The sequence below is a fragment of the Lissotriton vulgaris genome, chromosome 9, assembly GCF_964263255.1.
Source record: "Lissotriton vulgaris chromosome 9, aLisVul1.2, whole genome shotgun sequence".
Classification (NCBI taxonomy): domain Eukaryota; kingdom Metazoa; phylum Chordata; class Amphibia; order Caudata; family Salamandridae; genus Lissotriton; species Lissotriton vulgaris.
In genome coordinates this window covers 589837129-589859990 of record NC_141697.1, presented here as the reverse complement: position 1 = coordinate 589859990, position 22862 = coordinate 589837129, and the positions used below count along the sequence as shown (strand labels likewise).

Here is a 22862-nt window from a genome sequence, read left to right as displayed (position 1 = left end):
TGAGTGACTGGGTGTGTATGTGGTGTATAGAAGAGTGAGTGGGTATGTGAGAGACTTGATACATGAGGGAGTGGGGGTGTGAGTTTTTGTATGGGTGAGCGAGTGGGTGTGTTAGCGGATGTAGGAGTTAGTGGCTGTGTGAGTATCGATTTGAGTGAGCGATGGGTGGGTAAGTGGGGGTAATAGTAAATGAGTAACTGCATGGGCAAGTGTGCTGGTCTGGTAAATTGTGAACGCAAGGCTACCTGAGTGGCTGAATGGTTGACTGAGCAGGTACTTAAGTGTCTGTTTTGGTGATTGACAGTGTATGAATAGCTGTACAGGTGCATCAATGGGTGTTAGTGGGTGTATGAGTGAGTAAGTGGGCTTGTGGTTGGCTGTATGGGTGAGCGATTGGGTGTATGAGTGATCAATGGGTGAGTAAATGACTGAATGAGGTTGTATGGGAGAGTATGTGCTTGTCTCAGTGACTGCATAGGTGAATACATAGATGTGTTAGCATATGTATGACTTGAGTGGGTGTGTGAGGGACTATGGCTGAGTGGGTATGTGTGTGAATAGATGTATGGGTGACTGGTTTACTGTGAGAGACTATGGGTGTATGAGTGGATATGTAAATGACTGGATGTGTGAGTGGGCATATTGGTCAGTGAGTAGGTGCATGACTGCCTGTATAAGTGAGTTAGTGGATGTGTGAGTGGCTCCATGGATTAGTGAGTAGGTGTATGAGTGTTTGGATGGGTCTGTGAATGAGTATGTCAGTGGCTGTGTGAGTGAGTTATGAGCTATTGTATGGGGTAAGTAGGCGTGCCAGTGGGTCTGTAGATGATATCATCAGTGATGTCATTTGAGATGTCATCAGTGATATCACTGACCATGTCATGAGTGATGTATTATGTGAGGTCAAAAGCAATGCTTTGTGGGGGTGTAAGTTATAGTTAGTTCAGGTACCTATAACTGCTGGTTTTGTACAAGTGAAATCTGAGCCTAACTATTACGTCCCTGTAAGCTTTGTTTTTTTCAGTGAATTTCTAAGGTTTTCTTCATTCTATTTCCTAACTATAACATCCCTGGAACCTTTGTTTTTCAGTGAACACACACACATATATAAACACACACACATATACACAAAACGTACCAAAAAAAGTTGTAATATAAAACAAAGTTGTAATATAAAGGTACTTCTAATGTTGTAACTCTCTATATAGTGGCTGCTATGTAATGCCTACCAACCTGCAATGTAATGACCTATAACCTATAGGAATAGCCGACTGGCTTTGGTCTTGAAGTGTTCAGATGTGCTGATCTTTCAGGCCCATCTCTCTATTAAGTGGTAGAACTCAGTGTGCACTAAGTATTTTTCCACTTGGGCTTTTTCCCCCAGAAACTCAATTCCAGACTGGACTGAGTAGTGGAAGGTTTTTATATTATCCATGCTGTCCCAACAGTTCAGGTCTCGTACCTCTTCAGTTAGGCCACAACTTTCCAAACTTCATGTTGGTGACACACTTTTTGGAGATGCATCATTCTGGGACACAGTAAGGCAGTGTAGCGAGCGAGCCTGAACCACCAAAGAGGGGTTCGGGGGGGTTCTCACTCATTCTGTCTGTCTCTCTCTCTCTCTGTCTCCCCCTCTCTCTCCCTCTGTTTCCCTCTGTCTGTCTCTCTCTGTCTGTCTACCTGTGAGTGTGCAGGACGAGCCGAGTGTGAGTGTGCAGGACGAGCCGAGTGTGAGTGTGCAGGACGAGCCGAGTGTGAGTGTGCAGGACGAGCCGAGTGTGAGCGCGCCGGGCGAGCCGAGTGTGAGCGCGCCGGGCGAGCCGAGTGTGAGCGTGCCGGGCGAGCCGAGTGTGAGCGTGCAAGGTGATCAGTATGTGGGTGTCCAGGGCCAGCAGTGTGTATGTGTGTGCAGGGTGTGCAGAGTGTGAGTGTGCAGGGTGTCCAGTGTGAGTGTGCAGGGTGTCCAGTGTGAGTATGCAGGGTGTCCAGTGTAAGTATGCAGGGTGTGCAGAGTGTGAGTGTGCAGGGTGTGCAGAGTGTGAGTGTGCAGGGTGTGCAGAGTGTGAGTGTGCAGGGTGTGCAGAGTGTGAGTATGCAGGGTGTGCAGAGTGTGAGTATGCAGGGTGTGCAGAGTGTGAGTATGCAGGGTGTGCAGAGTGTGAGTATGCAGGGTGTGCAGAGTGTGAGTATGCAGGGTGTGCAGAGTGAGAGTATGCAGGGTGTGCAGAGTGTGAGTATGCAGGGTGTGCAGAGTGTGAGTATGCAGGGTGTGCAGAGTGTGAGTATGCAGGGTGTGCAGAGTGTGAGTATGCAGGGTGTGCAGAGTGTGAGTATGCAGGGTGTGCAGAGTGTGAGTATGCAGGGTGTGCAGAGTGTGAGTATGCAGGGTGTGCAGAGTGTGAGTATGCAGGGTGAGCAGTCTTTGAGTGTCCAGGGTGATCAGTTTGTGGGTGTCCAGGGCCAGCAGTGTGGGAGTGTGCAGAGCGAGCATGCTTTCAACAGGCACACCACACCACCAGCCGTTACTGCACGCTTTTATCAGGCACATACACACCAGCAACCATCAATGCACGCTTTCACCAGGCATACACACACCACCAGCTGTCAGTGCACGCTTTCACCAGGCACACACCACCAGCCATCCGTGCACAATTTCTACAGGCACACACACCACCAGCCATCAGTACACACATCAATTATTAACACAGCTACAATTAAGTATTGTAGCAATCACAGTGTTGCGCACTTTACATTTAACCATAGTCCTCTAAAGCCCAGCATGCCACCATTGCTACAATTCCAACCCACAAAATTCCACTACACACCACATGCATACACTCCATAACACATGGCGAAAAGACATTGCCATTTACAATGTAATTTTTGCTTTAACTAAAATAAATCCGAACCTATTGCATTTCCAATGCTTGCTTTATTATGCAATCGGGGTATTTCTGTTGAGTGGGCATAGTTCTGGAGGGTAAAGTTGTGTTTTTGCCTAGCAACAGAAGTATGTTATAGTCTTGTATGGCTCAGAAAGTTGCCGGGGACATGTAGATAGTTTGTTGGAAGGTAGTGCTATCACAGAGATGAGAAGGGGATGTCTTAGCCTGTTTTTCCAATGTTTATTTTATTAAAGGTAAGTAAAAAGCTAGGAAGCTATTGCTCTTAATAAGCAGTTACTTCATTGGTTTTCACCTAGAAACTCATGATCCACTTAGAACCCAAGTAGGTAACAATTACAAATGTTGGGATATTTGTAAAACAAAATCAGAGGGGATAACAAAAGGAAAAACCCACAAATACCCGAATATGCAATTCAGCAAAGTCTGGCCATATACTATCGCATTTGTCTGAAAGATTCCGTCTTTGAAACATCACTTTATCATATTTTGCAAATGCTTTTAGTTCTAAGGCCCAGTTGTTAAGCATAGGACCTGCTTGTGACTGTCATGCTCGCAGAATTAATTAAAAAGATTTGGACCCAATATCTTGTCAGCCTTGTACATCAGAAGTTCATGTCCTCCAGTTTGTTGAATCCCCCAACACAAGTCGGGCTCACACCATGCCACGGCTACCATATGGATCAGATTCAGATAATGACTGAAGTTATACGTTAGTGACATAGTAAGATTTCAACTTGCCTTAAAAAAAACATAGAAATTAATTACAAGAAAAAAAGCTTTAAAATGAAAAAAAAACGGTGAAATTCGACAGTTATTTGTAACTGGCCTAGGTATAATTGGCACTGCTATGATGCACTGCTTAAGACACCACATATTACATCACTGATGATATCTGAAATGTATGGCAGTGAAAGTTCTACTTAGGCCAGATATATGGATGGAGATATATATATATATATATATATAATCTGGTGAATTTCAGTGTTTTTTTTGGGGGGTGGGGCTTTAAAACGTTTAATTTTTATTAGACGATGTACCTATTACTTCACTTTAATCTTTGTTTCTTCTGTGAATTTCTACTTTTCTTTTGACGTCATTTATTATCTTCCTACCTTACCTACATATAACTCCACTTTAACCTTTTAAATATGTAAGTGAGTGTAACCAAGGTTCTGGGGTGGATATTATATATAATAAAAGTGGGAAAAATGTACTGTAGTACATGGAAGCCAATACACATTTGTGATAACTTAAACTCTACTCAATCATCCACAGTTATTTATTGAGAAATATCTTTAGATTGAATGAACAGGCTGAAGCTGTTCAAATGCATGAATAGATTACCCCCCAATATTTGGTTTCATGGAGTCCAATCCAAAGCTTTGAATAATGCAGTCTGTATTTCCCCTTTTCAGACCACAGAAGGTGGTTCTTCAGACTCTGAGGTTGGCGAGGAAGACTCGTCCTTTCTTCAGCCCCGGAGCAGCATCAAAGCCCACAGACATCAGCCGCTGGACACGGGGCCAAACAGGGCTCCAACCGAGGAAATGCCAAAACCCATGGTAAAGGAAGAGCCGAAGGCCCCCAAAACCAGGAGCCAAAGGGGGGTCCGGCAGAAGACCCCAGAGAACAGCGACTCTGAAAATGAGACCCTACAGGTGATGGCAGCAGGTGGCATCCAGGGATCGGTGGGTGCTTATATCTTGCGTCCCTCATAAGTGCACCGGTCCATCCGGTTAAGTAACAGGGTACAGTCGAGACTGGGTTGGATGCCGCATTGAGGATGAGAACCATCTCGAAATGTTTTAATTGCCAGTTCCCTCTGCCCTTTTCCAGATGGTCCTGTACCCAAAAGGGATATTTTTACCCAATGGTTTTAGGGTGCTGAATATTTAAGGGAAAGTGTTTACTATCAAAGAATCCTCCAGGCACTGAAGTATTGCAGGAGAGCAGCAGTGACACTCTTCAGAGCAAGGGATATAAAAATGATATGTGACCAGGGTGATAGCGCAGACCATTAGTGTACACCAACTTGTAATGTAAACTATATTTATATAGCGCACTGTCACCCTCTGGGTATCCTGGCGCTGGGAGAGTACCTTGTTGTTATGTGGTGTAGTTGATTGGCCGCCCAAGAGTGAGGCAAGCGAGATACAAGCTTAAGGGGAGGGAGGGAAATCGGAGTAAAACCCCAAGAAGTCGGTGACACTACATCTAAGTATTACTCCTCCCTCGGGAACAGCAGAGTCTTCAGCTTCTTCCTGAATTGCATCAGGTTCTCACTTTCGTTCAGGAAAACGAGAGCCCTGTAGATCCAGTCACCGTTTGTGTAAATTTCCAGACCCCAAAATATCTTCTAGGCATCACTAACCTTCCACAAAACACCCTAATTATCAGACGGACGCCCAGCTATGATATATCTAGGACACCGTCCATGTATCCACTGACCCCAAAGGATATCGAGGTGACTGCGTTGACTTTAAGAGTAACTAATGGCTCAGTGGATATGGGTTGGGCAGTACTGCTCCTCACATTAGTCAGAAATACCCAGAATTACTTGCAACTCCATGACACTTAACCCTGCAGTGATCATTGACAATTAAAGCACCCACAAACCGAACAGGAATTCACAAACTATCACAACTCCCACTTACCACGGAGGTGAGCGACCTGCCTACGACATCACAACCCTCATCGGTGTCCTCTGTGCAATATATGGTATATTGAGGTTTATAACCTAAAAAAGAGTTTTTAACCTGCCTGTTCCCCTTAAGGTCCCCCGGATTTTAAGAGCTCGGGTCAAGATTCCAGACAAAAAGGAGGAAGAGGTGGATGAAGCACATGCAGCAGACCCGCCAGAAATCCGCGCCAGCAGAGAGGGCACAAAGAGAAAGGTAACCTCGTGAGCTGCACCCAGCGATTTATATTTTACCTAAATGAAGTTCTGTCAGCGAATCTTGCAACGAAGAAAAAAAATGGTGTTGACTGAGCCCTGTGTCTTAGAGGAAGTGAAGTAAGTTTCACCTCTCCCTTTGTCTAAGAGCAAGGGATGGTGGGGACGCCTGTATGGGAAAGAAAGTGACGCGAGTGACCCTTTGTGTCCGAACTAGTGATTGCTTAAATCTCGGTCTGAGAACGAGTGTGATCAGTGATCCCCATTTCTGAGAGGATCTTGTGGTCACTGTTCCTCATCTGAGGGGAAGGGATGCCCCTTTTTATCCTATTGCAAAGTAAGAGAGGAGCATACCTTCATACGCCAGGCCTGAGAACATAGTTGTGCCGGTGCTCTAACCTAGAGTCTGATAGTAGGGGATCTCAGTACCCTTTTTGTCTAATCTTTTGAGTTTCTGCAAGACTTGACTTTTCCCTTTGCTCTTGGAGGTGCCTGCTCCTTATGCCAGTCGAGTAGATCCCAAAGAAAGCACAGTGGTCCGACCAATCCCTGCTATACCAAGTAAGAAGAGCCTGCCAGAACCCCGAAAGGTGAGCACCCATGGAGACTGTGGCATCCTTGACATGTGGGAAACTGTCTTACTTCCATTGGGAGAAATGAATTCACTGACGCAAGGAATTATGTTAGTGACACTTGAAGAATGTGTATGGTGTCTCTTCTGGGGAAAGTGTATGGTGTCTCTTCTGGGGAAAGTGTATGGTGACACTTCTGGGGAAAGTGTATTGTGACTTCTGGGGAAAGTGTATGGTGACTGTGACTCTCATGAGGAAAGTGTATGGTGACTGTGACTCTTATGGGGAAAGTGTATGGTGACTTATGGGGAAAGTGTATGGTGTCTCTTCTGGGGAAAGTGTGTGGTGTCTCTTCTGGGGAAAGTGTGTGGTGTCTCTTCTGGGGAAAGTGTATGGTGACACTTCTGGGGAAAGTGTATTGTGACTTCTGGGGAAAGTGTATGGTGACTGTCACTCTCATGAGGAAAGTGTATGGTGACTGTCACTCTCATGAGGAAAGTGTATGGTGACTGTGACTCTTATGGGGAAAGTGTATGGTGACTTATGGGGAAAGTGTATGGTGACTCTTCTGGGGAAAGTGTATGGTGACTCTTCTGGGGAAAGTGTATGGTGACTGTGACTCTTATGGGGAAGTGTATGGTGACTTATGGGGAACGTGTATGGTGACTCTTCTGGGAAAAGTGTATGGTGACTCTTCTGGGAAAAGTGTATGGTGACCCTTCTGGGAAAAGTGTATGGTGACTCTTCTGGGGAAAGTGTATGGTGACTCTTCTGGGGAAAGTGGGGAAAGTGTATGGTGACTCTTCTGGGGAAAGTGTATGGTGATTCTTCTGGGGAAAGTGTATGGTGACTCTTCTGGGGAAAGTGTATGGTGACTCTTCTGGGGAAAGTGTATGGTGACTCTCTTCTGGGGAAAGTGTATGGTGACTCTTCTGGGGAAAGTGTATGGTGACTCTTCTGGGGAAAGTGTACGGTGACTCTTCTGGGGAAAGTGTACGGTGACTCTTCTGGGGAAAGTGTACGGTGACTCTTCTGGGGAAAGTGTACGGTGACTCTTCTGGGGAAAGTGTACGGTGACTCTTCTGGGGAAAGTGTACGTTGACTCTTCTGGAGAAAGTGTACGTTGACTCTTCTGGAGAAAGTGTACGTTGACTCTTCTGGGGAAAGTGTATGGTGACTCTTCTGGGGAAAGAGTTCTTCTGCTGGCAAGTGCTTTCAGTGCTCCTAAATGAGAGGACATAGCCAGGTTATTGTTATTAAAATGTAAGACTCTCTCCTGACACTGAGAGAATGCACCATGACTGACCTGTCATCTGGGAAGTAATGTCACAGTCTCTAAAATGAAGCTGTAGCATATCGGAGGAAGTTATGCCAATAGTCCTTGCTCTGAATCAAAGTGCTGCCACTTGCTCAGTCACTAGAAGAAGGGATGTCAGTTGCCCTGTTATTGAGAGGTAGTGACTGTAGATTTGAGAGTCCAAATTGACACAAAATGCCACTTCTTTTTCTTTGCCTCCACTTCAGGCCACAAAGTCTTACTGAACTTTAGGAGGCTCATCCTCACCTCCTCTCTCAGATCAAGGGCTGTGTACCAAGTAGACTTTCTTCTTGCAGTAGTCTTCTACTGACACTTATTCTCAACAGTTGAAGAAGCTTGGAACCCCTGTAATGCCTGCTCTTCAATTTGCAGCTTCAAACTCATTTCTTGATAGTCCAGTCCTTCTGACAGTTAGTGCTGCACAGACGAATCTACAAATGGGATACCTAGATATACAAATCAATCCACTTCCAGTCCCCCCTCCTACTACGCGCAGATTCTCTTCCCCAGCTTCTTCTCAGTAAAGCCTATATCTAGGGCTCCCTAAATTCCAATTGCTACATCTCTAACTCATTCGGAACACTGCTGCTTGATTACTATTGGGTCTTCCTCGTACAAATATCTCTTCCCATCTTGCTCAGCTTCATTGACTTCTAGTGGCTAAGTGTGATGACATTAAGAATCCATCTATTCGTTAAAAGACACTTTATGGGGACAGCAAAACACACAAGATGATGGACGGAATGTTGCACAATGGCAAAACATTCACCCCCAGTCACAGATCTGGGTTTAATCCATCGTTAATTTGCTCACCACACCACCGTAGTTCAGACATGGTCATATGCAATTCAGTCTTGCCCCTGTGCCTTGTGGAAACAGTCCAGCCCGTACTGCCAAGCCATGTCTTCCCTGGACCGGAATCAAGCATCCTAGGACCGGTTTCTGGCTATCAGCCTTCATCAGCAAGGATAGCTTGACTCCAGTGGCGTAGTGAGTACTGGACCCACGTCTGGGCATACCCTTCCCACATAGGGCGAACAGCAAAACACACAAGATGATGGACGGAATGTTGCACATTGGCAAAACATTCACCCCCAGTCACAGATCTGGGTTTAATCCATCGTTATTTTGCTCACCACGCCACCCCAGTTCAGACATGGCCATATGCAAATCAGTCTTGACCCTTTATGGGGACAGGCCTTAATCCATTAAGAAACTTTTTTTTGTATCGCCCTACCTGGGGACTGCAGTCCTCTGCTTCCTGCTTGTTGGAGATCCTTAAATAGCAAAGATCATGACATGGTGGTATCTCCTTTTCCCTTTTTATGTTCAAAGGCATGGGGCACTCTACCTCCTTGATTTGCACGACTATCAGTTATTTTACCGTTGGAAATCTCCTAAAAACATGGCTATTCACTTAGTAGGTATTTATGGTGTACTACATAATACATGATTCCCACTAGTGTAAGAAAACCCTAATCTGTAAATGCTTTCTTAACAAAACTTTATAATAAAAATTAAAGTCTTCCTCACTCCACATTAGCGTAACTATTCCGGACCTCCCAAGGCTGCGTCTTGAGTCTGGTCGCCCTACTCATCTGACACCGCCCCCTTTCCTTAGGAATGGGCTCCCCGTTGACATCCAAGCAGTCACCTACCTCATCCAACTCACTCTCTCAAACTTCTGTATTGTGCTGTCGTACTGCTGGACTGGCTTGACGTGCACTATTTGTTTAATATTTCTGTGTCCCGTTCTTAGCTAATGTACCCTCTGAAAGTTATGTCCAGCATTTCTTGTAAAGGCACCCTTCCATAAAGATATTATCTAATTTTCCTGTCCTCCATTCAAATGTTTCAAGGTGGAGGTTCTCGACCCCCGGAAGCAGTGGACCAAGGACAGCCGATCTCTCCGTCCTGCTGCTTTGGGCTTCAGTAGGACACCCAACAAACCAAAAAAGGTAAATGTGTGTGTGAAAAAATGGCACCCATAGCTGAAAGAATCACAGCATCAGGACCATGTGAACCAATCCAACACTAGACCTAATAAGGGAAGCAAAGGTTCACAGGACCAGCACGCCCCTACCAGTGGAGCCCAGCACCAGACTAAAGAGGCCTAAAGCAGGACCATGAGAGCTAATCATCTGATTTAATGCAATTCAGCCATCCCTAGATTTCTGCAATTGACTTGCATGTAGGCGTTGCACTGTATTTTTGCATTTTGTGACTGACAGTCATGTAAGTGTTTGAAGGTTCTGTGTGTCTTATAGGTCTGTCATCGGCTTCATTTAGTGTTTTGTGTCAGGCTAACCTAGAGCAGGGCAGGAAGTCCTAAAATCTCATGCCTGAGAATTTTGAATTTCCTATAGTTTCATGCATTAAGTTATGGAAGTTAATGACAAAAATAATGGACCTGACTTGGTAGGCTAAGCAACAGTCCAATTGAGCTTTCAGTTCAAAAAACAAATTAGACGAGCAGCTGGAGCGATTGACATGACAATATCCGGGACACTCCTGAGTAGCCGCGCACGATATAAATGCATCTAACATAACAATATCTAAACACATGCACTGGAGGAAGGAACTTGGGGAAACATCAAAGGAAAATAAAACTGGATGATAGCCAGTTAAGAGTTCTCCTGAGGCTCCAAATCAGGAAGTCATTTTATAAACACAGTGCAGTCTCTGGAAGTTGTTGACTTCCTGACGTATAGTAACTTTTTCAGAACTTAAAAAGACGCCCAAGAGGGCTTACCAGATTCATTGCCTGTGAGTTTTTGTTTCCAATCAATCACTTTTTGATTCTCTCATCACAGAAATATTTTACGCGTGGGATCTGCTACTTCATCCTTCCTTGCTTGCTTCTGCTGCCAGCTGCCTGGTACCTGTGGGAGTTCGGCTGTCCTGTGTCCCTCTCTGAGTTTCCAAGTCACATCTCATTTTCACAGCTTTGGAGAGTCCAGGAGAAGGAGCCGTGCACATCTGACTGCAGGTAATATGCAGAAAACCCATACATCCCCCCCAGGTAGAGTGGTCCTTCCTGCTACCGTCCCCACATCCCTGCCCAATCCACCAAGGAGTTAATGCCATGAATTGATTCTTCTTTGTGATAGTTCTTAACCCCTTCGATGCTTGTGACAAGGTCAACTCGTCATGGGTGTTACCTGCGCTGTGCGTTTGACGAGTTAACCTTGTCACATAACAAGGGATTTTTAAAATTGCAGCACAGCACGGGAATTTGCTGTAGCAATGATGCGGGTAAAATCTTTTTCTCCCAAAGTCTCATTTCAGTTGTCAAGCCCCCTGTTATGGTAAATGTTATTTTAAATGTTTTTATCAAGCGCAGCAATTACCCGGAGGCATCTAGGTGCTGCGATGATGCAGAGAAAAAGCGAGCCCATCTATTTGTTGAAAAGCCTGGTTTAAGGGCCTTTCTAAAAGACAATATATCCGGCAGTGTCTTGATATGCAGGGGAAGAGTTCCAGAGTGTAGAGCTCCCTACCACAAAGCTTTTTCCACCCCAGGAGAATGCTTAAATTTAGGGACAGCAATGTGCCTAGCAGCGCTAGAGCGAAGCTGCCTCGCTGGCTGGTACCATCTGAGCCCGTCTTAGAGGAATTTCGGGCCCGAATCATTTAAGACCCTCAAGGTGATACAGAGGACTTTGAAACTCATGCCTTTTTTTACCTTGGAGCCAATGAAGCATCCGTAAAGTGGGATTAGCTGATTGAAATTTGGGGATTCGCAATAACAACCTAGCTGCTGCGTTTTAAACATGCAAGTTAGTGGGTTTGCACAGACTCGCAGGGAATTCCAACTCTTAACCTACTGCATAGTCCGAGAGGATGCTATCAAAGCACTGATGGAATGCTACCAAAATTTGTCACCTCACTGCTTGGCACCAAATATGGACAAGTGGATATTTTGACAGGGCAAGCGGATTACTGAGACGTTGTGGCCCAGGGCAAGAAGACATTTGATAACATTCCACATCCCTTATTATTGTTATTATTATTCTACTGGATTATGAATTATGATACTCAATGGCAAGGTACTTCATCACTCCTGGGTGTCCACATTAGCTTACCATTTGTTGGGGGAAATGGTGAGTTCACCAGGTTTGTATTATTTGGTTGTCATGCATGTTCATGACCTTCTGCCCCTGCAAACTTCCACTGTTTTTGGACCAAGGGCCTGTTTGTATTTTCACGCCCTCCCAACTCCAATATTTATCCTTATCCAAGCGCTCCTAATGGTTCTAGCGACCGCTGTTCTGCTCACCCATCTCTAGGGGAACTGCCTTACACATGCTATCAAAAGCAAAAGGAACAAATGATGGACAGAATTCTGAACAATGCAAACATTCCCCCCAGTCACAAGGATGTGGGTTTAATCCATTGTTCTTTTGCTCACCACGCCACCCCAGTTTGGACCCAGCCATATGCAAATCAGTCTTGACCCTGTGCCTCATGGGAACAGTCCAGCCCGGGCTGCCAAGCGAGGTCCTCCCTTGACCAGAAACTAGCATCCTGGGTACTGCTTGGGAGCATCACCCCTCATCAGCCAGGCTAGCTTGAATCCAGTGGCGCAGTGAGCAGGGGACCCACGTCTAGGCATACCCTTCCCACTGATGTCAACAAAACCAAAAGGAACAAATAATGGACGGAATGATGCGGGTGAAATACTGGAACCGGCCCTAGGATGCTTGTTTCCGTTCCAGGGAGAACCTGGCCTGGCAGTTCGGGCTGGACTATTCCCATGCGGAACAGGGTCAAGACTGGTTTGAATATTACTGGGTTTAAACTGGAATGGTATGGGACGCAAAAAATTATGAATTTAGGGCCATATCTCTGTACTGGAGTGAATGTTCGACATTGATCATCATCTGTCCATCAATTGTACCTTTTGCACTACACAAGCTATCAACATTTGTATAGCGTGTTTCTACTATTTGTAAGGCTCTGTAGCACATTACAAGTCTGATCACCCTTTCTATATGATTTTAGGTGACTGGTTAAGTTTGGTTAGTGAAGACTGGTTTGTCCAATAAATAGTTAAATTATGGTCCATAATGGGAAAAATGAAGTGAATCCAATCTGTGGGTTGTATTTGTGATGTACATTGTATACGGATTTGTGTGTGTGCGCTCGCCAAGGAATTTGACAGTTTTATATAATTTCAGTACTGAATGGTTGGCCTTTGGCTTATTTAGTGAGTCTTCTGTACACTCTCACAAAACATTGATGCAATGCTGTGAGGGTTTCATATCTTTACACTAAATTCTTCAGATTCTAATATGTTCGGTGGTGTGGTGAGAGGGACGTGCTGTTTAGGTGGCAATGCTTTGCCAACTGTATGGTTTTGGTGACTAGCATGTTTTATTGGAATAGAACAAATTGCAAATGTATCAATCAATCAGTGTCTTATAAAGTGCGACTACTCTTCCATGACGGTCTCAAGGTGCTGGGTGGCGGGGGGTCGCTGGATCTGCGGTTCAGTCGAAGAGCCAGGTCGTGAGGTCCTTCCTGAATTGCGGCAACAATGGTGATTGCCTGAGGTGCAGAGGCAGGGAGTTCCAGGTCTTTGCAACCAGGTAGAAGGATCTTCCTCCAGCTGGGGTCTTGCGAATCAGTAGCATGGTGGCCAGGACCAGTTGGGCAGAGCAGAAATGTCTAGTGGGAGTGTAGAAGGAGAGGCCGTGGTTGAGGAATGCAATACCGGTGTTGTGGAGGGCTTTGTAGGCGTGCGTGAGAATCTTGAAGAAGATTCACTTGTTGACAGGTAGCAAGTGAAGGTCTCTCATGTGGCCATTGATGTGGTTGTGGTGTGGATGTTCAGGATGAGCCTGGCAGATGTGTTCTAAATGGTCTGCCGTTAATTGTGGCGTTTCCGGGTGGAGCAGGCGTAGAATGCGTTGCCGTAGTAGTCTCCTGCTGACAAGTGTATGGGTGACTTTTCCTGGGCTTGGTGGGGAGTCCCTTGAAGGTCTTATGAAGGAGGCAGTGTGTGTGGAAGCAGGAGGACGAGACTGCGTTGATTTGTCGGTACATTGAAAGCGTGGATGATACTGAGGTTTTGTGCATGATCTGTGAGTGTGGGAGGGATCCGACTGCTGTTTGCCACCAAGAGTCGTCCCAGGGGGAGGGGGAGGAGAACTTTGGTCTTGTCTGAGTTAAGGTTGAGGCAGCTGTCGTTCATCCAGGAGGTGACTGCCTTCTTCTGGTTGTAGAAGTTGCTCTTGGCGGCTGTGGGTTTGTTTGTGAGGGAGAGATTCAGCTGGGTGTCGTCACTTAGAAGACTATGTTGATTCCGTGGCTTCTGATTATGTCTGCAAGTGGGGCCATGTATATGTTGAAGAGGGTGGGGCTCGGGGAGGATCCCTGAGGCACTCTGCAACTGATCTCTGTAGGTTGTGATTTCAGCGGTGGAAGTCTGACTCTCTGCGTTTGACCGGTAAGGAAGGAGAGGATCCATCCTTGGGCATTGTCGCGGATGCCGACGCCGTGGAGTCTTGCGCAGAGGATGTGGTGGGAGACTGTGTCGAAGGCGGGCTAGAGGTCCAGGAGGATGGGCAGAAATAAATATTATGCATTTTTGATTGGATGTATTTTTCGAAGTTCGAGGATAGCCAACTTTATTGTATAGCAGAACTTTGTAGGCTGTATGGTACAAATTAGTGTGTAATGTAGTGGGAACTTGTAGAGTGTAAACTAATCACCTGCGAGGGTATCCGGATGCTGATTAGGTGAGGGGAAGATAGAGATTTATTCGAGCAGCTAGATCTCCAGTCTCCTGTGGCAATTTATGATTGTGATGGCTTCTCGATGTCCTGGAGGAGGGTGTTCTAGTTCTTTGCTGTCAGCTAGGAAAACGATCCGCCTTCATTCCTGCTCCTGCAGATGTGGGTTGTGTGGGCCAAACGTAGTTTCCGGGTTGGTCAGTGGAAATGTAGACCGTGATTGAGGTATTGTGCAGTGACTTGTAGGCTTGGGGATGTATCTTGAACTGGCAGCTTTTCTGGATGGGAAGCCAATAAAGTTCATGGAGGTGTGGAGAGATGTGGGTGTGGCGAGGGAGGCTGAGTGCCAGTCTTGCCGTGGTGTTATGGATGGTTTGGAGCTTGTGTGTGAAGTGGGAGGAGATGCCAAAGTAGAGGGTGTTGCCATAGTCCAGTCTGCTTGCGACCAGGGCCTAGGTTACGGTCTTTCTAGTGCCTTCGGGAAGCCATTTGAAGATGTTCTTGAGCATGGGGAGGATGTTGAAGCATGCGGAGGAGACAGCGTTGATTTGGGATCTCAAGGTGAGGTCGGTATCCAGGATTATGCCCAGTCCCCAGTCAATGGGTGTGGGTCCAGCTCGGCAAGCCACTGGGTGATGTCCCAGGGAGAATGGTTGGAACTGACGATTAGGACTTCTGTTTTCTTGTGGTCAAGCTGCAGGCAGTTGGTACGCATCCAGGCGTCAAACTCCGTCATGCATCTTTTGAAGTTGTTTTTGGTGGTCTTTGGAGAGGGACAGAATGGGCTAATTGTCCTCAATACATGTAATGACTCTGAGAATGGATGATTTTCTCCAGGGGGGTATGGTAGATGTTGAAAAGGGTGGGGCTCGAATGAACCTTTCGGGACACCAAAGATGACTTTCTGGGGTTTGGAGGTGGAGGGGGGGGCACCCTGACCCATTGGGTTCTTCCTGTCAGGAAGGAGGAGAGCCATTGGAAGGCTGGGCCTTGAATTCCTGTGTCGTGCAGTCTGGTGATGAGTGTATGGTGGGAGACTGTCAAAGGCAGAGGAGAGATCGACAAGAATAAGGGAAGTGCGATTGTCCTTGGTCTATGATGGTGCAAATGTCGTCCGTTTCTTTGATGAGGGAAGCCAAATTGACAGTGGTCCATAAGTTCGTGCTATTTGGGGTATTGGGAGAGTTTAGTGTTGATTATCCCTTCCATACTTTTTGTAGGGACAGAAAGCTTTGAGATGGGTCTGGAGTTGCTGGGAATTTCTGGGTCTGTGGAAGGTATTTTGAGAAGAGCGGTGACATCTGTGTGTTTCCAGGCATCCGGGAACAGGGCTGTGGAATTGAAAGGGCTAATGATGGTCTGTAGAGCTACAGTAATTGTGGGTCAGACTAGGTGGAAGAAGCCGTTAGGGCAAGTATCCATGGGGGCACCCGAGAGGGTAAGTGCCATGGTTGCTGCGGTTTCTTCGGTGTGCGTCGATGACCTGTTGTTCAGAAGTCGGCTCCTATAGTGGGTGCCGGTAGTGGTGGTTGTATCGTGGGGAGAGGTAGAGGCTGAAAGTTCTTGTAGATGTTGGTGATCGTGTCATGGAAGAAATGTGACACTTGGTTATGGAGTTCTTATGATACGGTGATGGGGCTGGATCAAGATGTGGAATTAGTGAATTCTCTGACGATCGCTAAGAGTTCCTTTGGATTTGTTGTTGATGGCTTTAATCCTCAGGGACTGGGCCTTCTTGTCCTCTTTCAAACCGTGGTGATATGATCTGAGTGAGTGTTTGTAAGTGCACTTGTCTGTGGGCTCTTTTTAGGATGGGCACTACCTCTCCAGCTGCTTGCAGTGTCTCTTAGCTTTCCTGAGGGTGTCTGTGTGCCAGCTTGTGGGTTTGGTAGGTTGTCTGGGTTTGTTGGTTTTGAGGGGTGCCAGACTGTTTGCACAGGTGGTTAGGCAGTTGTTGAGGCTCAGGGCGTTTCTTTCGGAGTCTTCGGGAAAAGTGGGCGGATGTAGCCTGAGGGTGTTGAGTCTGGCTTGTTGGGTGGTGTTTTTCCAGTTGCAGCTCTAGGTGGGGAGAGTTACAGATGTTGTGCTGGGGGGGGAGAGGGGTGAAGATGGTGAAGTGAGTGACAAAGTGGTCCATCCAGGGGAGCGGGAGGGTCTGGCTGACGTTGGCTGTGTTGCTGGTAGCAAAAATAGGGTTCAGGGTGTGACCTGCTGTGTGCACGAGGCTGATGCTGTGGAGACTGTCAAGTAGATCCGTGATGTTGGGTCTGTGAGGTCGTCAAGATGGAAGTTGAGGTCGCCTAGTAGAAGAAAGTGTTTAGAGTTGGTGATTAAGTTGCTGAGTTTTTGCCGAGTGCCCAGTGGTTGGTAGGCAAGGATCCCCTTGTGGTGGACTTGCCACCTATCTGGATTATGAAGTGGAGGTGCTCCAAAAAGGTGGTATCCGGGTCTTTGGTAGTAATGCACTTTGTGGTCTTTGTGGACTATTTGCGGTGCCTCCTCCAGGTTTTGTGGTTCAGTCCTGGCGTAGGATTTTGTAGCCTGCTGGGATGGCATTGGAGATCTTGAGCCATGTTTCTGTGAGGAAAGTGAGGTCTGGTGAGTGGGTGTGGATGAGGTTCCAGACCTTAGTATGGGGTTTGTTGAGAGAGTGGCTGTTGAGGCACAAGCATGAGTAGTTGTGGGGGGGAGGGGGTGATAGAATTGCTGTGCTTGGTGAGTGTGTCTAGTGGTCGGTGGTGGCCTTGTGACTGGCAGGAGAGAGGTCCTGGGGCGGCTGGGGCACCAGGCATCTACTCCGTATGTGTAATGTTGGGTTATTTCCGATTATTGGGATAGTTAACTGTAATGGTATGGGCTTTGCTTTTTTTAAATAATACAGCTGCATTTCTTGAAAGGCAATACAGCTTTGGTCAAGTCTCAAAGATATGTCCTCCTAGATACCAAGAAGGGGGCAGCCTCTAAGGTAATACTACATGTGTGCGACAATGAGCCTGCTTCATGGACACGAGCTCTAAAAGCAGGCTCGTTTTGACCTAGTTCTGTATACTGCTAGTAAAAAAGAACTTCCATCTCTGAATCTCCAGTCTAGTTGAGATGGGCTCTACTGGTGAGGAATTGTTAAGTATACGAGGGAGGGTTTTTGGAATGCATAACAAGTTGGACTAGCGTAGCAGCTTATTAAGACACCTGTGGGTATTTGGTGTCAATCAGTAATATCTTTGAAACTGTTTCTGGTGATTTTTACTGGGTGTCAGTGCTCCAATTAATTGTGAATGTAGAGGGTTTAGTACTAGATTCCAAACAGGACAATAACAGATGAGTTGTGTGCTCCTTATGGTGCAGAAAAGTCGGTCTCACATTTGTGTCCTAAACCTGTTGAAGCCCACATTTGTTTCCCAGCAGCCTGCTCTATATTTCTCTGTCATCTAATGTGTTTGTTTAAAACTGACAGGAAGATTTGTGTAGAGTATTTGAGCAACCAGGAACCTCTCCTTTCTCACTCTCCTCCCTAATTTTGGTTACAGTTTTGTTCTGGTGGAAAGCATCCCAGATGGTTTAACCTATGACCCGGAAGCACCTGTCCACATGTCTGTGTTCCAGTCCTGGATGGATCTCATGAATAGCGCCCAGAGCAGTGTGGACATTGCTGCTTTCTACTTCACGCTGCAGGGTGCTGACACAGGCGTACAAGATCCATCGAGTGAAGAGGTAAGAGTGGAGAAATGCTGCACAAGGCTCCTCGATTGAAGACGTGAGCAAGAGATATTGGGGTGCTAGACCCCTTGACTAAATCACTGAGTGAGGAGAAGCTGGGTGCCAGTCCGCTTCACTGAAGAGGTTACAATGGACATATGTGTGAGTGGAAGGAGACCAAAGGGGGGAGGGAGTCCATCAAAGCGCTGCAAGACTTTTACCTTAAAAGGGGATAGAGTAAAGTATAGGTGCAAGATTTCTCTACCAAAAAGGCTGCAGCTTTGACTAAGAGATTCCAACTTAATGTAATGGCGAGTTGAAAGAGAAGACCGCATGTTAGGTCTCTGACTTAAATGCTGACCATGTGCTAAAGGAACTCATTTTAGAGAGTAGTAACTGGAGATTATGAGACTGAATAGGGTGGACTGGGGCAGAGAGAGAATGTTTTAAAGGAAAATTTCAGGTGGAGGACACCTGCCTCTTCACATTAGGAAGTAGGATGCTAGCTAGCCCATCCTACTCCCTTAAGTACAACCCTAAAAGTCTTCCCTTCAGCTTCCTTTGAGAAGGTGCCGCCACAAACCGATTTTATTTATCAACTGCTGCCTTTGCTCAGAAAAATATTTGTAGGGGAGCAAGCCACTAGAAATTGACAGAGTGCGTTAACTCGCTAGAATAATTGTGAACCATCAATATCCTAGTTTTCTGTGAAATTCTTGATTTTGTGCAGTATTCAACAACTGTTTTAAATTTAGACTCTACAGAAAGAAGATGAACGCAAAGAGGCCAGCTAATATTTTTTTGGCTCTGCCATTACCCCCTTGTTGCCTAGGAATAACTTGAACTGAAGCAAGTGCCTTTCTACTGTAGGGAACTTACCTGACTCTCCAAAAAGTACCCACCTGTAATCCAGTTCACTCTTTTTTCCTTTCTTTGTGTACTTTTTGACACACAATGTATGAGATGTACTATTTGGCACACTCTAATATCCTTCTTATTGCTTTGAACAAGACTTGGGCATTCTCATTCTGATGTCAAGGAAGATGATCTTCCTGTGTCACCATTCCTGCTGACAGAGCAGGGCCAGATTATTTTTACTATAGCACTTGTGCTGTGAAAGCATTAGTGACATTCTCTTAACGCTCAGTACTCAGAGGAGTCGAAGAGTTAGCTCCACTTAATGAGCTTGTCATTATGCCCAGCTGTCTTTCCAGTTGAGATGTGGGTAGAGAGATGATTGAAATAATTAATCTGATGGTTGTGTAAAAGACGAAGGTAGATATTTTTGAGTAATGAAGAGGATGCTAGTGAAGATGTTTGAGGACAACTCCCATATTGTTAATCTGCCTTGGCGAATGTACTTCCGAATATGGAGGCTTTTTTTAGATGCAGTACAGGATCATCAGGCAGTCCAGCATTTTGAAGCACAGCTAGAAGATAATTTACTTCCCCATATTACAGTGATGCTGGCTTTCACCTTAACTTATAACATTCTGTGGCTTGGATACTTCCTCTGAATCCGTCCTAGATTTGCCAATGGGGCCTTGATGAAAGAACTCGCATCATGTTCAGTAAATTGCGTTTCAGAGGGCAGAGACTAAGGCTAATCTCCTGATAGATAGTTTACAATCTGGCCTTCCTACTTCAGAGTCTGAAACCATTTAACAAGCTTTTGGTTGACCATGTGCTACGCAAAAAAAATGATGGACGGAATGCTGAATAAATCATACATTCACCCCCAGTCAAGAGATCTGGGTTAAATCCATCGTTCTTTTGCTCACCATGCCACCCCAGTTTAGACCCAGCCATATGCAAATCAGTCTTGACCCTGTGCCTCATGGGAACAGTCCAGACCGAACTGCCAAGCCAGGTCCTCCCTGGACCGGAAATAAGCATCCTGGGACTGACACCTGGAGCTCCTAAGTTTCTGATTTAGTTTGGCGAAAAATATCCTCCAACATAATGATGTTGGAGCACCTGCTACACCTAAATGAAGGTCCGCCCGCCAGATTTACTGTCAGGTGGGCTTTAATTAGGACAGCCACGAACCCTACTCTAATTCACAGACATACTGCTCCGATGGCCGACCGAGTAGGGGCCTTTGGAGGTTTAGCCTTTTAACTGTATGCCGGACTTGGAGTGGGCAATCAAATGGATAGTTTTCAATATCCTTTACTGCTGTGAAAAACCTGTTGTATCGGAACAGAAAAAACTAAATTATCCTCTAACCCACCATGGGAGGAAACTCCCATGGTTGGTAAGGATCATTCGCTTTTGTTTTCGAAGACCGGTGTTTTTCATGTTTGATGGAGCTGTCCATCAAACGTTTAACCCCCTTGCCAGGAAACGCTGTGACAGTGGTTCTGGTCAGTGACTAGAGCTGTCCGCTGGACCAGCAGATAACTCTAAATTCAGAGGATGGGTACTTAGTCAGGTCAACTGAGTATTTTGCTCAGTCTCCCTGATGGAGTAGATACTGTCCCCTGAACTCCAAACCTGGCCCCACGCCAAGGGAGCAATGTAGGCTCTGCCGAGTCAGAGAAGTAGCTAGGTTTTACTTATGGTGCTTCCTGGTTCCAAAGAAGGATGTGGTCTTGAGAACAATTATGGACATCAGGTTGCTGAACTCATTCCTCAAGAAGGAAAAAGTTAGATGATGAGCCTTGCTCAGGTTCTGTTGGCCTTGGACCACACGCATTGGATGGTGTTTTTTTACCTGCAGAGTGAGTACTCTTGTATGCCTTTCCTGAAGTACTACAGGAATTATCTTTATGTAGTGGAATCAGATCAATTCCACTTTACCACTCTTCTCTTTCGCCTTACATTGGTCCCTCAGGTTTTCACGAAAGTCATGGCAGTGGTTATGGGCCATCTTTGCAGGTTGGGGATTCGCCTATTCCTATATCTCGATGACTGACTCTTGAAGGTGGGCTTGCCCCAGCTAGTCTCAGACCACCTCCAGAAATGTTGTTGCTGTCCACCCTAGGTTTTCCATCTAGGAGTCCAAGTCTGATCTTCAACATTTGTAGAAAGTGCCCTTTATCACGGCTTTCTTGGATACAGTCCCCTTGGCGGACTTTCTGCCTCACCTGCGAGTTTGGCACATTCAAGCTGTGATTTCAGTGTTTGAGGCTAGAGCTACTGTAATTCTAGTTCCGAGGCTGCTGGGGCCTCTAGCTTCTTGCGTTCTGCCGGTGCTTTCTACTTGCACATTGAGGCCCTGCAATGGAAACTGCATCGGTATTAGGACCATCAGTGAGAGTGCCTTTCGGAGAGCATCAGTCAGATGAGGCATCTCAGGCCTTTCAGTGACGGATGGTGCACTCCAATCCGATATGTGGCAAACCTTTCTCCTAACACCTCACAGAGGTGGCTGTTGTGAAGGATACTGGGAGGTCACCAGCATATGTGAGGCTCAACCATGATGTAATTATTCTGGAGCTTGTGCCATTCGGCTGGCTCTCAAATCCTTACTGTCCTCTGTCATGATTTAGCCAAGTGCGGACTGAGAACATGACTGCTATGTGGTATTGAAACATGCTGCGCTGTGTGTGGTCACGTTTTCTATGGAGGCATTCAGGCTTTGACGCTGGCTGGCATTCATCAAGATTTCCTTGATGGGCAGTCATTTGGCACAATTCTTCATTTTAAGAATAGATTAACTCAGCAGGCATCACCTAGTCAATCATTAGTGCCGTCTGCACCTGAAAGATGCACAGTATAGATTAGTCCAGTGGGAGTGTGGAGATTCCCCCTCGGGGCCTCTAGGAGATGTGTTCCATCTTCAGTAGGCCTGCTGTATGCGTTTCCACCTCTGATATGCCTCTAGTCCAATGGGTGCTGAAGAGAGTCCGGCGGGACAGAGCTGAGCACATTCTGACAGTCTCGCATTCGACTCAGCAGATCAGGTATTCAGATCTTGTGACCCTGAGCATTTGTCCTCAACTTTTACTCTGTCTTTGGGAGAATCTGCTGTCCCAGCAGCAGGGATGGGTTCTACTTTTGAGCCTCAAAAGTCTACACCTCCATTAGTGGAGATTGAGCAGAACCAGCAGAGAAGTTTCTACCTTCCATCACAATTGATGGATATCATGCAGGCTGCCTGTTGTCCTTACATCAAGTCTTAATAGTTGGGCCATTGAGCTAAATTTGTCACCTGGTGTGAGCAGACACAGATTGATCCGCTGCAGGTGAAACTGTCTGAAGTTATCTTGTATGTATTGTCTTTGGGCTGGCAAGGCATTGCTGTGGGCACTGTAAGGTTACCTATGAGCCATTAGTCTGTATTTCTTTACCTCATTGGCCCTCATTATCAAGTTATCAGTTGTGACGCCTTTCTTAAAAGGACTTTGACATGTTTCCCCTGCTCCCTTTATCAGGATGCAGTAGGACCTTCACTTAGTTTGAACTTTTCTGTTATGTGCTCCCTTTGAGCCTTTCCACAGAGGCTTTTTAAATATATATATATATATATATAATATATATATATATATATATATATATATATATATATATATATATATATATATATATATATATATATATATTTGTATTCATTTTTCTTTAATAATGCAGCATAACTTTTTTGAGCATACACAGTAAATTTTGCACAATATCTTCCCACCAGAAACAGTTTCAAGTATAATAAAGTCACAAATATACATTATTCCAACAGTTGAGGTCATATTTTTCACAGCTCGTCGTGTGTTCATGGGCCTATTCCGAATCTGAACTATCAAT

At 45.8% G+C, this 22862-nt stretch overlaps 1 protein-coding gene across 1 annotated transcript in view; it reads left to right on the top strand.

Moving 5' to 3' along the window:
* Positions 1-22862, top strand: part of LOC147691898 (5'-3' exonuclease PLD3-like) — a 93369-nt gene that overhangs the window by 14479 nt on the left and 56028 nt on the right. The window contains exons 2-7 of the mRNA XM_086938171.1: positions 4322-4564; positions 5681-5800; positions 6288-6389; positions 9549-9647; positions 10503-10678; positions 17954-18137. Of these exons, the coding sequence (XP_086794297.1) occupies positions 4322-4564; positions 5681-5800; positions 6288-6389; positions 9549-9647; positions 10503-10678; positions 17954-18137 (924 nt within the window). The remainder of the gene's footprint in view (positions 1-4321; positions 4565-5680; positions 5801-6287; positions 6390-9548; positions 9648-10502; positions 10679-17953; positions 18138-22862) is intronic.